The sequence below is a fragment of the Cariama cristata genome, unplaced genomic scaffold (assembly GCF_000690535.1).
Source record: "Cariama cristata isolate BGI_N322 unplaced genomic scaffold, ASM69053v1 scaffold10913, whole genome shotgun sequence".
In the NCBI taxonomy this organism is placed as follows: Eukaryota; Metazoa; Chordata; class Aves; order Cariamiformes; family Cariamidae; genus Cariama; species Cariama cristata.
In genome coordinates, this window is record NW_009607875.1 from 74410 (window position 1) to 87822 (window position 13413).

The 13413-nt window shown below is 34.4% G+C and overlaps 1 protein-coding gene across 1 annotated transcript in view; it reads left to right on the forward strand.

Annotated features, from left to right (window-relative positions):
• Positions 1-13413, forward strand: part of LOC104159092 (E3 ubiquitin-protein ligase MYCBP2-like) — a gene marked incomplete at both ends in the record, with an annotated part of 91874 nt that overhangs the window by 51145 nt on the left and 27316 nt on the right. Inside the window, 12 exon segments of the mRNA XM_009696910.1 lie at positions 375-579; positions 934-1087; positions 3571-3743; positions 4837-4962; positions 5062-5189; positions 6981-7072; positions 8092-8226; positions 8309-8392; positions 9615-9711; positions 11538-11730; positions 12348-12516; positions 12518-12620. Of these exon segments, the coding sequence (XP_009695212.1) occupies positions 375-579; positions 934-1087; positions 3571-3743; positions 4837-4962; positions 5062-5189; positions 6981-7072; positions 8092-8226; positions 8309-8392; positions 9615-9711; positions 11538-11730; positions 12348-12516; positions 12518-12620 (1659 nt within the window).

Consider the following 13413-nt stretch of genomic DNA (forward strand, 5'->3'; position numbering starts at 1 on the left):
CCCCCCCCTCGCTATTAATTCATTCCTTGTTTAGTATTTAAGTTATTTGGATATTGAGTATTGAAGGAGAATAATGCTTTTATATTTGATTCTGAAGATGGAAAGGAGGATTGTAGAGAGTTGGAGTTGCATTAAAAAAAAAGTTCACTCAAAAACCTAACTGAATAAGGAGGAGAATATCTGTCAATAGCTTGTTCCTTGTATTTAAATGTGTAACGCTTCACTTAGAGTAACCATTGCTTTTTGAAGGTAATTTTGTGGTAAACTTTCTCTTCCAGATTACTAACTTTGTATGTTGAAACTATCGAAGTAACTTGTTCATCTTTGATACTTGTTGTTACTGTTACTTACTAATTATTGCATTCTCTCTATAGAAAGGTCAGCTTGGTAGACCAATTCTGGATATGCCCTACTGGAATGCAAAACCAGCACCTATGCCTAATATAGGCTCTAAATATGGACGCAAAGCAACATGGATTGGAGCGAGTGGAGACCAGACTTTTCTCCGAATTGACGAAGCTCTCATTAATTCTCATGTGCTTGCTACATCAGAGATATTTGCAAGCAGGCATATAATAGGCAAGTACTCTTCTATAATATTTTAAATGCTTATAGAAGTATTGGAGAAAAAATAGCTTCAGTTATGCAAACAATAGAGGAGCAACAAGTCAAAAATGTGAATGGAGGGAATGAAAATACGTTGACTTTCTAGTTATACTGTACATGGTGATCCTAGCTCCTTTAGAAATTAATTTTATTAAAAATAAGAATGTAAAAGTCTAAAGTTTTCTTGCACTTAAATCTTAGTATGGTTTATTTTTTGCTGTAGCGGTATATCTGTTCTTCCCTACTGCATTAATACTTCATGCATAGAAAATGCCACATGATGAGTGGAGTCTTCATGTTTTTCTGCTTTTTTGCTCCCTGATCTAGGTTTGGTACCAGCTTCAATATCAGAACCTCCTCCTTTTAAATGTCTTCTGATAAACAAAGTAGATGGCAGTTGCAAAACATTCAATGATTCTGAGCAGGAAGACCTTCAAGGTTGTGGTGTGTGTCTGGATCCTGTCTATGATGTTATTTGGAGGCAAGTGTGGATTATAGCTATTAAAGTTGTAGTATAGAAATCTTTTTTAAAATCTTTTGGGAGGCTGGAGTTTTGATTATGCTTATTTCCCTAGTAAATGAAAAAATAATTTTTAGTCTTCCATGTATCTTTTTTCACATTTTTTGGATGATTTGTTCAAGTAAGCCCAAAAGAAACATCTTCTTTTGCCCAGATTTTCTGTTTTTCTTTTCTTTTTTGCATCATTCTCATTCCAGTTTCATGATGCTCGGGGAACCCCAATCTATTCCACTTACTTACTCTTTTTATTCTTCCCTCACTTTCCTCACATCTGCTTAACACTTCACTGAATAATTTTCTTGCCATACCCAGCTTCCACAGCCTTGTGTCTTAAATCTTCATCCTTTTCTCGGGTATTAGCAGTTAAGACTTGAATAGGCGAAGGGATAGAGTAATAGTATTCTTTTCAGTTCTGACGTTTTGAGAGGTCAAAATATAGATACTTCTTTAGATGGCATAGACATTCAAATTACTGTTGTATTTATTTCATAGTCTTTGGGGTGGTTGCTTTCAGTGGAGTCTTTGAGCAGGAATAGATCATAAGCCCTTGTTCCAAAGCAGAATCATAACATCCAGTTCTTCTATAATAATTTAAAAGCTATGCTAGTCAGGATGTGGGAGAGAAATTTGAACTCTCTTCTGAGTGCAAGTGAGGAATGATGTTTAAACTGTTTGAAGACTTAGGCAAAATAAGAATAATCACTTACAGCTAGAATAAAGCAGGGAACCAGCTAGTCTGCATTTATCTGGAAAAGACAGTATCATGTAGGATCATATCTTTAAAAGATCATTGTGCCCTTAGGCTACTTGCATCCGACTTTGGATATCTTCATCCAAAATTGAGGTACAAGAACTTAATAGCCTCTTAACGTTGAAGCATGCGTATTTGCTAGGCATGTTCCTTTATGACGTCTGAAGTTCCTTGGATGGCTGTAGTTCTACATTTAGCACATCCCTGGGATTGTTTAAATCTCATTAGCTAGGTACCAGTTCTTGCTTAAATTATACTGAGATTTGAAATAAGGAAGAGTAGCAACCACATCCCTTAAAGGTCTTGGTCATGATATTATCAGCATGATTAAACATACTGAAAGACTCAGTTTGTGAAAAATGTGGTTATCAATGGCCAAGGGAAAGCAGCAAGTCTTAGGGGAGAAAAGGTGATGACACTCAACTTGATGTAGCACACTAAGGTGGTTATTCAGCTTGAGGAAGTTCAGTGTCGTGTGTTAAAGTTATAATTATGGATAAATGTCAGTTGAGGTATTTTATTGTTTTGCAGAGTTTTGTGGACTGTAGAACTAAATCTAGGGCTTAAATACTTAGATGAAGAATGGATTCTTGGAGTCTGTGCAGATTTATTTCTGTGTTACATCCCATTCTTGTTTAACAGCAATATTAAAACAGTCTAAAGAAGATACAGGTTAATAAATATGCCTATTAGTAGTGAAATATTTGGTATATTACTATTCCTGGGCATTTTAATTCATGCCTATGTAAATGAAGGGGGCAGTTTCTCTATACAGAGAGATGGCGTTCTTGATTACATAGATTTTAAAGATTTTCTTCACAGCTTTGTGACTTACTTTTTCAGGCAGTAGTGAAATTCAAGTGGTTAAATAATTTTGTGTGTGTGTATAAACTTGAATGTTGCTAACTTGTTGAAATCCTGAGTACATATGGTCTCCTATAATATTTTTAGTTAAAACTATTTATTTCTTCATTAGTTGGACCATCTTAGCCCCATTTGGATTTTTAGAACAGCATACCAAGTGAAAATTCCTTTTGTGCTTATTCAGCACTCCAAGAGTCCTATGTCTTGTAACTGTTTTTTCCTTTTACGCAGTCATTTAGAAAGGCTTCATTTTTTTGGTTTTCTTTTTCTCCATGTTAATCTATAGTATAGAAAGTCTTTGTATCCCCTTTATGCTGTCCTTTTCTATAATCCCTTAAAAACTCATATGGTGATGTTATCCATTTTAAAAAGCCCAAACAAAATATGTTGGATTTCTCAAGACCTTTTTGCTCTTATTTGAAGGTGAGTAACCTTTTTACTTTCACTTGGCATCTTTATCATTTTTAAGCACATCTGCCATTATATCTAGTACTTTGCTAGTTACTTCGTGCTTCTTAATAGATTATACTGTGCTAATATTTGTTAGCTTTGAAAAGTGTGTAACATTTTCTGAAACTTGTAAACCTGTAATATGACTGTTTAACTTGAAGTACAATAAGGATGTTTTTGTGTCTTTCCATTTGCTAGTGTGTTAAGCTAGTAATGTTGATATATATTTGGTGTAATGATGTTCAATTTTAAGAGTTTGTACTAACAGATCTAAATTTCATCTTAAATAGCTTATAAAATTTAATTATCAGTTAGATTTTTGTATTATTTTAGTAGGTGAAAGGGTTTTTTTTTTTACTCTTGTTTTGTCTTGCTCTAGGTTTCGACCAAATGCTAGGGAACTGTGGAGTTACAATGCAGTAGTTGCCGATTCCAGACTTCCCTCAGCTCCAGACATGCAATCCCGGTGTAGTATTTTGAGTCCAGAACTTGCTTTACCAACAGGTTCCAAAGCTCTGACCACCAGATCTCATGCAGCTTTGCACATTCTAGGTATACATTTATAGTTGATGAGTCAGAAGCTTAGATGAAATAAAGAAACTGTATTTAATATATAAATTAATTGTAATCAAACAGCTTTCTGACTACTTTGAGTTAAAATTTTACTTTGTAATCTTGCACAATTGCTGTTAATGCTTACGATCTGGCTGATATGCATGAATTTTAATTAAAATAGTTATCTTCTGCCATCTTAATGATGCTAGAGGATTTTAGAGTTCTGATGGAACCTGCTACTAGAGGTCAGCATAATAAAGTAAGAGAACTTCCTAGATGATCTTTTTGGACAGTCTTCAGAATAAAGTCAGAATTGTTAAGTTAACCTAGAGTCTTCAAAAAACAGGAAAAAAGTGCTCTTAAAAAGCTTTTTTTATTTTGAAGAAAATACAGTATCTAAAATTAGAATTTACTCTTTGCAGTTTTATATAATGTGGCACTAAGAGTAATATGATTTCCTTTTGTAGTCTAAAAAGCCTACCAAAACAAAAAATAATCCTGCATAAACTGGCCATATACAACATACTCAATGCTTCAAAGCACAACTTTGGAAGTTATCTTAGCTCACTAGCTCACTGATTGTGATGAGTGATCAGTTCCTTGTCCTGCTCCCTTCATTGTGTGTTAGAAATGTGATAGATTTTAATTTGAACAGTACTTGTTTTGTCTGAGTCGGAGTAAGGCATGTTAGGTACCCGTGTATGTGAAACAAAATGCCTTTTATGAAGGCTCTCTTACCAAATACCGATGTTTTTTGGTAATATGGGAAATGTAAAAAGGAAAAAAAAGAAGGTGTTGCTGACGATTTATTCACCATTGGAAAAGTTGCAAACTCTATTTAATCACATTTCTGGTTATTCTGGAAAATGAATAAAATGAATGAAATTGATCTTCAATAGTGAACCTCGAGATTCTACAGCAGCGACCCTTGACCTAATCAAAGTTGTAATGATATTTGATAGCGTATGTGTGGTTTAGGGACAAAAGAGCTAGGTTGCTTTGATCTTTTAAAATAGTATTCATTTCCATGTCACTGATAATAATCAACAGTAAGAAATTGTGAGTTCTTTTGGATTTTGCTTTCTTTTAGGTTGTCTTGATACTTTGGCTGCAATGCAGGACTTAAAAATGGGTGTGGCAAACACAGAAGAGGAGACTCAAGCAGTAATGAAAGTTTATTCTAAAGAAGACTATAGTGTTGTTAACAGATTTGAAAGTATGTACACATTAAAATTTTATAGCACAAGCTGATCAGGCTTGCAGAACGAAAGACTAAGATAGATCAACTGTATTTTTGTTGTTTTTTTTTCTGCAGGTCATGGAGGAGGCTGGGGTTATTCAGCCCACTCAGTAGAAGCTATCCGTTTCTGTGCTGATACGGACATTTTGTTAGGTGGGCTTGGTCTTTTTGGAGGAAGGGGTGAATACACCGCTAAAATAAAGGTAATTTTTTTGGTTTTGTTTTAAACAATGTTATGTCTCAAAATCAGAACTTAAACCATGTTTAAGCCACCTAAAACCATGATTAATTTTATTTCTTGATGAATGTATACTGTATATTAAAAACATTAGTAATAGAACTAGAAGAAGGCTTCTCAGTGAGAAGTAAGGAACCGTATGCAGGGAAGGTGGGTGAAGTAGAGATCTGAGAATTACTATTCTTAATTGTCAAGAATTGGCCCATTCTTACCTTCACTAAATGCTATGCCATCTTACAGGTGTCTTTAGCAGATAAGGTAGTGAGTCAAATGGTTCTGTGATCTATTTACACAAAGCTCAGAGGTCCGCCTGCAGAAAATTGGTGTTGTGGGCTTCAAGTTAGAATCATGTCCTATGCCAGGATACATGAGGGACTGCTGCTCAAGAATAAAAAGAAGAGTGCTTATCAGTAGCCGGAATTCCTTTGGTACCAGCTGAGCGATTGCTTCCTGCTGTCCCTACCACTTCTTTCTCAGACTGCTCTCTGGATAGCTGCTCAGCTGGGATTCTTCAACTGAGAGTGAATGGCACCGAACATACTTAACTCTGCTTTGTGCCTAATGTAAGGTTGATTAAGACTGGAACATGTGTGCTGACTTAAAATGAATAAGTAAATGAATAAACCTGGCTTTGGATAAAGAAACTCACTTAAATACACAGTGTGATAACAGAGCTCTGGTTTCTGATAAGTAGCTTCTGTCCCTGCATTTAATAAGGATTTCAGAAACTCCTCAAAAGACATTGTAAAGGCAGGATCTAATATCTGTCTGAGATTTATATTAGCTGTGTATGTTAGGAACATGTTATTGTTGTTACTTGTCATTTAGTGGGTTATTGAGTTTTCTTTTTCTATTTTCAGATGAATAGGTATTAAGGTTTGTTTTAGGGAAATGGATGGCATATGCTTAGCACTAACATTTACACAAGACAACAGGAGATCCAAAATAGATAGTTGCACTTTATTCTAGTTTAACACAGTGCCTGAGAATTGCAAATGATTAAGGAAAGCCAAGAAATGTAACAAAAAAAGAAGCATGACTAATGTTTAAATACTAAAGATAGTAACCCTATGGCAGCATTCTGGTATTAATTTTTCAATTTGTTTCTGGTTGTCTAAGGTTAGCTTATAGCCAAGATAAGATTTGCCAGTCCTACCACAGATAAACTGTGTATTACGTAGGCGTTTGCAAGAGAACTCATAGACATGTATTGTGGTCCTTTTTCAAACTCATCAGACTGTAGAAATTAGTTTTGACTAAGAAAGAAATCAAGTTCTTTTGAAACAGGTATAATCTTTCATCCTAGTTGCCAACTGTTTATGACACTATTGACTAGCTCTGCTAAACAGTCAAGCTGTCCCTTTCCAGAGGAGTTGGGTATATCTTCAGTTCATTTCAACCTATGATGGAAAGCCTGCACCTTCTGCCCAACTTTGCCTTTTTTAGGTGATCTGCATTTGACTTGCCTGCAAGATTTAGGGAGTTTCTTCACTTAAGAATGTATCTGGGCATAAGGCTGGGAGGTCAGTGTCAAGTGCTGATTTTTAACAGTTAATGGTATTACAAAATCCTGACTTCCAGATGGGAATTTGCCTGTCAGTCATAGTAACTAGCAGTTACTTTTGGGAAGGGGGAAGAAGAGTAGTAGAAGTTTCCAGAGGTAGAAGTTGTTTCCAGAATGCAAGACAGGGAAAAGTGGTATTATGAGGTTTCTAACACCTAAGACGTATTTTTACCTTTTTTCTTACTCCACCAGTTGTTTGAATTGGGTCCAGATGGGGGGGACCATGAAACTGATGGAGACCTTCTTGCTGAAACAGATGTCTTAGCATATGATTGTGCTGCTAGGTAAGATTTTTTCCTTACCTACCACTACCTACTTCTTGATCTTTATTTTTACTTTCTTCATACACATTTTAAAAATCACAAGTTTGCAGCAAGTGATATAAAACTTAGACTCAAACAAAGTGTGTTGGGTAAAGTAGTAAAACACCAAATACCTCATCAAACCATTATGATACTAAATTAAAAGAAGGAAAAATCATCTCACACTTGCTCTTGTGTAACATATCCCGTATTCCTGTGATGACAAGATGACAAAACGTTGCAGCAGCTCTTTTGAATACTTCTATCAAAAGGATGCTTTAAAGCACAAATGGGTATTTGCATTAAACAACTCATCATTAAGCTTATTGCAATGCAAAATTATCATAAAACATCAAAAGAAGGGTTATTGTGCTTCTGCTCATTAGAATACAAGCAGTTATTCCTTGAAAGATTTTGTGCATATGGATAGGGTTAGCCATGTTTTAGCTGCTTTTGCATTCCCTGTTATGAAATAATTTAACATTCAAATCATCCATGAATAATTATTTTAGGTTTAATTCTTGTGTATCAGTACACCTAAATATATATATAAGATTACTTTCTTAAATATTCATGTGTGATTCCTAAGAATTTATGAATAAGCTCTTGTCACTTACAAAAATTTTCTGAAATTGAATTAGAAGTATATAATTAATACTTTAATACTTTACTTGCAGTATTATGTATTAAATGTAATTGTGTATGTGTGTGTTAATTTAACTTAATCTCTCCTTACTCTAATTGGCATTTGATATCTGATTGTTTCAAAATGCAAGATCAAGCGAGACTTAGACATTTATAGGTCCTTCTGAATTATTATTTTTTTAGTTACTACAATATTTTTAAATGAAATATTTTTAAAGTTTGAATATAAACATACTTTACATTAATAACTTAATTCCATTAATTTTCAATTTTCTTTTATAAGTAGGGTGTAATTCGTTAAAGATTAATCTGAACTCTCATTCACATATATCTTTTTCAAAATGTGCTTCTCCCAGAGAGAAGTATGCAATGATGTTTGATGAACCAGTACTCCTACAAGCTGGCTGGTGGTATGTAGCCTGGGCAAGAGTGTCAGGACCTAGCAGTGATTGTGGATCTCACGGACAGGCCTCTATTACTACAGATGATGGGTATATTTTTTTTCAGTATTTTTTAACGCAAAAGAAAAGATCTAATATTGCTTGAATAGTAATTGGATTATTTCTCTTTCAGTGTGGTATTTCAGTTTAAAAGTTCCAAGAAATCAAATAATGGTACAGATGTTAATGCAGGGCAGATCCCACAGTTACTATACAGGTAATATTTTGACCTCTATTTAGAACAATTTATTGACATGGGTTTTTAAACAGAAGCCTTGTTAAAGTAAGCGTATGTTTCATGAAATTATTATTGTATTAAGCTAAGGAAATCAGTATCTGAAAAATTTAGGGAAAACTTGGTGTCTTTGAGAAAAGTAATAAATTCATTTATTTCTTTGCAGTTTTTCTGGCAGTCATTCTTCACATATTATGTTCTGCGATTTTCATTTAGTTCTGTAAAGTCTCATGATTTCATCTTCATCTTTTTGCTAGTTGGGAAATATTCTATTTAGTAGGCCTCAGTTTAGGACTAGTATACTATCAAACAGGTGATTTTAATGAAAAAAAACCAAACCAAACCAAACAAACAAACAAAAAAAAAACCAAACCAAAACAAACAAACAAAAAAACCCCCAAACAACTAATTGTGCTTTACAGTAAGTTAACCATAAATTTGTTATTCCCATAATAAATGTTACGTAACTCTGTTTTAAAAAGCACGAACTCTTTCACTGTATTGCTAATATATACCTGAGGAAATCTGAAAAATATACAAGACCTAATTTTTATATTTTTTTAATATATGTATATATTCACCCTTGCCTCACATTGATTCTGAAACTCGGGATTTCTTCATACCACTTCTCTTGCAATGTCCTTTCTAAGCATGTCCTTTTCAGGATCCCTTATCAGCACAGCTCACTTCTGCTGGTAAGCTTTGTGTCCATAGACCCCTGTCTCTCCAGAGGAAGGTTTCATTTTGACTGATGCATGTAAAGTCCTGGCATACCCTCTTAATTGTTCGAGTGATTTCTATGGAGAGATGGCTGTAGCCAAAGATAAACAAGCCTTGGGGCCTCTGAAGGAAGGATATGGCTGAAGAGCCATGAGTGACACAAAAAGAAAGGTGCTGCAGTAACAGGTGCTGCCAGTATTTTTTACCTCCACAAAAATAGTGTTTTGCAATAATTTCATATGTAATTAAATTTCAACTTTATTATTAATTGTCACAATTTTGCCAGTTGAATAGAACTGAAGATATTTGATTACTGATCTACAAGGACTAGGAACTGGAGGAAGTTATGCTGAAATTGAACATTTTTTGGATAATTACCTTAAGCTTTTCTTCAACTTTTGTTCTACTTGAACAATACAAACAGTAAGAATTGCTAAAAGTAAAAAATACAGATTTCGAGTCAGTTCTTAAATTGTTCTTCCAGGCTACCAACAAGTGATGGCAGTGCATCCAAAGGAAAACAGCAAACCAGTGAACCTGTTCATATTTTAAAGAGATCTTTTGCCAGAACTGTCTCAGTGGTGAGTATTATCAAGAATCCTCTGTGTTTCCTGCAAGTTCATTCATGCTTAGAAAAGTGAAAGATGTACATGTGGAAATAACTAATTATTTTTTTCTGTCTGCTGTATCAGGGAGAAGTTAGGTACACTGGTATATAGAACATCATAGTTTTTTAATTTTTTCTGAAGATTTCAGATGTAAACTTAAATCTAAGCTAAGCCTGGTATTGACCTGAGGATGAGAGCCTAGAAATGTTTTCAAGGTTGAGCTACTTAGTTTTGGGGGTTTTTTGGAGGGGTGTGGGGCTGAGTTCATGTTTACTGGTTGGTATTCAATGTACAAGCCTTACTCCCTGTGAAGAAATTAATATTAGCAGGCTTTTTAGAGTTTTGATGGAGCTTTACTATAAGCTGTCTTCCATGGCTTTTAAATTACTGTCATTAATTAGTCATTGATGAGATTCATCTTCCTTTGGATGCATTTCAGTATACATTGAGGACCAGATAGCATTTAGTTAAACTTTGATAAGCTGAGGTAAGGAGTATTAATAGGCACAGTGAACTGCAACTATTAATAGAAGATAGTTTACAGTTCAAAGAGCTTATTCAAATTTTGAGGAATACTGTGTTAAGTTTAAATGCATTATTGTCATGCAGGATATGGCCAATCCCGACTTCCTGTTTTTGAAGTATAGTCCCTTCCTTATCTGTTACAAGCAATGATTATTTTATTTTCAGTTCCATCCTGGTTTATGTTTTATACTGCGTTACATGTACTGTCAGTGTTCTCAACTGATAGTTAAATTGAAGTTACTGCCTCCATATGGATGCTCGCGGTCCAATTTTCTTAACCAGGTTGCTTTCTCTCATTTATGTATTCTCTATTTCTTCAGTATGCTTAAATGATCAGGATGATCTTCTCCTGTTCAGGTTTCTTCTAGAAATGTTTTGCATTGTTAGTAATCTAATCGCTACTCTTAATATATGTTTGCTTAAAAATATTTGCATTAAACTATGAACTCCTATGACTTTTAATACTTCACATTGTATCCTTCCTCTTTATTATCTTACTGCTGTTATCGTTCACTATAGATCTGAATTGGGGTAAGAGGAGAGTTTTGGCTTTCTGGAGCATTTGGCATTTTATAGCTAACTTTGAACAATCAGCTTGATTGCTGCAGCTTGAAAGTGTACCTGCAGCTTGAAGGTATTCAGTACCAAATATTTGTAGTTTGCCTTCTGAGGTACAACTTTATGAAACTATCAACCACACTTAATAATAGTAAAAACAAATTTTTTGACAAACAGAACTTCTTAAATCCTTAAATTTCTTGTGGACTATTTTGCATCTGTTGAACGTTTAAGTAGTGTAAATGTGATATAGTTCCTATGATTCTGCAGATCCTAACTGTTTAAAAACAAAGCAAAGACAGCCCTGAGAAGTCTTTATTGTTATGACAAGTATGTATTCTGTTAAAAGTAGGTGATACGCTATTCATGTGCAGAACAAGCAAGTAAAATTTACTGAAAAATCTGTATTACTGGTGAATACAAACAGTTGTTAGGTCTTAAATAACTGAAAGACTTCCACACACATAATATTATAACATATGTTATAAATTTCTTTTAGCATGGTATTACAGTGAAATTTTCCCTAAGTTCTCTTTTTTATTCTTAAGCAAATAGGAACTGTGTGTTGTATGGTAGATATGTATAGACATAAATACGTTTTCATAATAAACATGGATATAGATGCTATTTGCTTTTCATCTTATACTGATGCTGAAAGTTCACTTTTTCTTTTTGACACAAAATCTGTCTTTTGTATCCTTCATACCCTGAAATAGGAATGCTTTGAGTCTTTATTGAGCATTCTTCACTGGAGCTGGACAACACTGGTGCTAGGAGTTGAAGAACTGCGTGGACTTAAAGGATTCCAATACACTGCTACTCTTTTGGATTTAGAAAGGTTGCGTTTTGTGGGCACTTGCTGCCTGAGGTTGCTGAGAGTTTACACCTGTGAAATATATCCAATATCAGGTATTCCTCTTAATTAATTTTTTTTTGTATTTATCACCAAATAATAATCTACAGGACATTCAAAATTTGATCTAAGTATTTGTGTAGGGTATGCTATAGGATGAAATTGCTTATACAGATGGTTTTATTGGAACAATTAAGAGACTTACTGTTGGAAATGGGATATTTGCAATTATCTGCATAACCAAGCATCCAGCACCACATGTTTACACTGTAATTTGTGTGTATTTTAAAGTTAATTTCGTGTTTGTCTTGACAGTTGAGTTCTTTTGGACTATTTATATCTTCTTTTTTCCCATTTCTGTACATAGTAGCTGCTTTGGTGATGAGCACAACTTAAATTTGACAGACAGTATGTGCCTGTAGTTTAACAATGCTCATATTAAAATGCAGCATATATTATGAAAGACCAGAAAATTGGAAGTCTCTGATGTTCACGTTTCTTTGATGTAGTTTAATACCCTTCACTGTTTTCCTTTTGAAATTAGCTTCTCTGAATGTAGATTCATCAATGTTGCTAAATTATAGTTGTTTTATTTGCATGTAAAATGTGCATTTTAATATGAAAATGTTTCATTTATTGTACATTTAACGTTCCTCTTTGTGTAACCTTCTAGCTACAGCTAAGGCAGTTGTAGAAGAAACCAGCAAACTAGCAGATTGCATCGGAAAAACTAGGACCTTGCTGAGAAAAATTTTGTCTGAAGGAGTTGATCATTGCATGGTGAAGTTGGACAATGATCCACAAGGATATCTCAGTCAGCCTCTCAGTCTTTTAGAAGCTGTAAAAGGAATGCCATAATACATTCACAGCTTGCTTTCATTCATTTTATCCAACACCAGCTCTCCAGTGGGCATGTCTTTGTGACTTGCTGAATTGTTTGGACCAGGTACATTAAAGGGGCACAAGTAAATATTACAACTTGGCTTGCCCTTTTGCTCAGAGAGAAGCCAATCACTGTTTAAAACCTTTATTCCTTTTCTGTGTTTATCCTGGTTTGCAACTTGAATTCTGCTGTGGTTTGGTGTTTTTAATAATTGGGTTTTGGTTTGGGGTTTTTCTGAGTTTTTTTGGGGGGAGTTTTGGATTTGCTTCTTAAAAAGTGTCCAAGTTCAACAGCAGCCTAGGAACTTCTGTCTCCCTTAGCAGTAAGATTCTCTGTGGTACGGTGAAGAAAATTTGTGGTGCTGGTAACTGTCAGCACCTACTTTTTTAGTGTTTTGGCCATGCCTTATATGTGATTACTCTTGCTGCGTGTTGCTTAGGAGCATGCATGTGACATTTTTTATACTCATCACTAATACTTGAGTAATCTCTCATTATTAAAAGTAACAACAGTGCCCTGATCCAGCAAAATACATGAGAAGCTGGCAATATTATTCTGTAATGAACAACCTTCTTCTAAGTATCTTGCTTATTGTGAAGGAGCATCCCACATCTAAACAGTGTGGTTGCTTGCTTGCATTGATTGCAGTGAGATGTAAATAATTTGCTTCTTTGCATGAAAATTCATTTAACTTGTAAAAATTCAAGGAAGAATCAGTTCTTTAATATATTATTCTAAGTAAGTTGTTTGATTAATTATAATAAGTGCTTTGTTTTCAAGGGGTACCATAATTTCAAAAGTAATTTTAAACGGGTTGATTATTTTAAAATATGTTGACCGAGAAATTGCAATTACT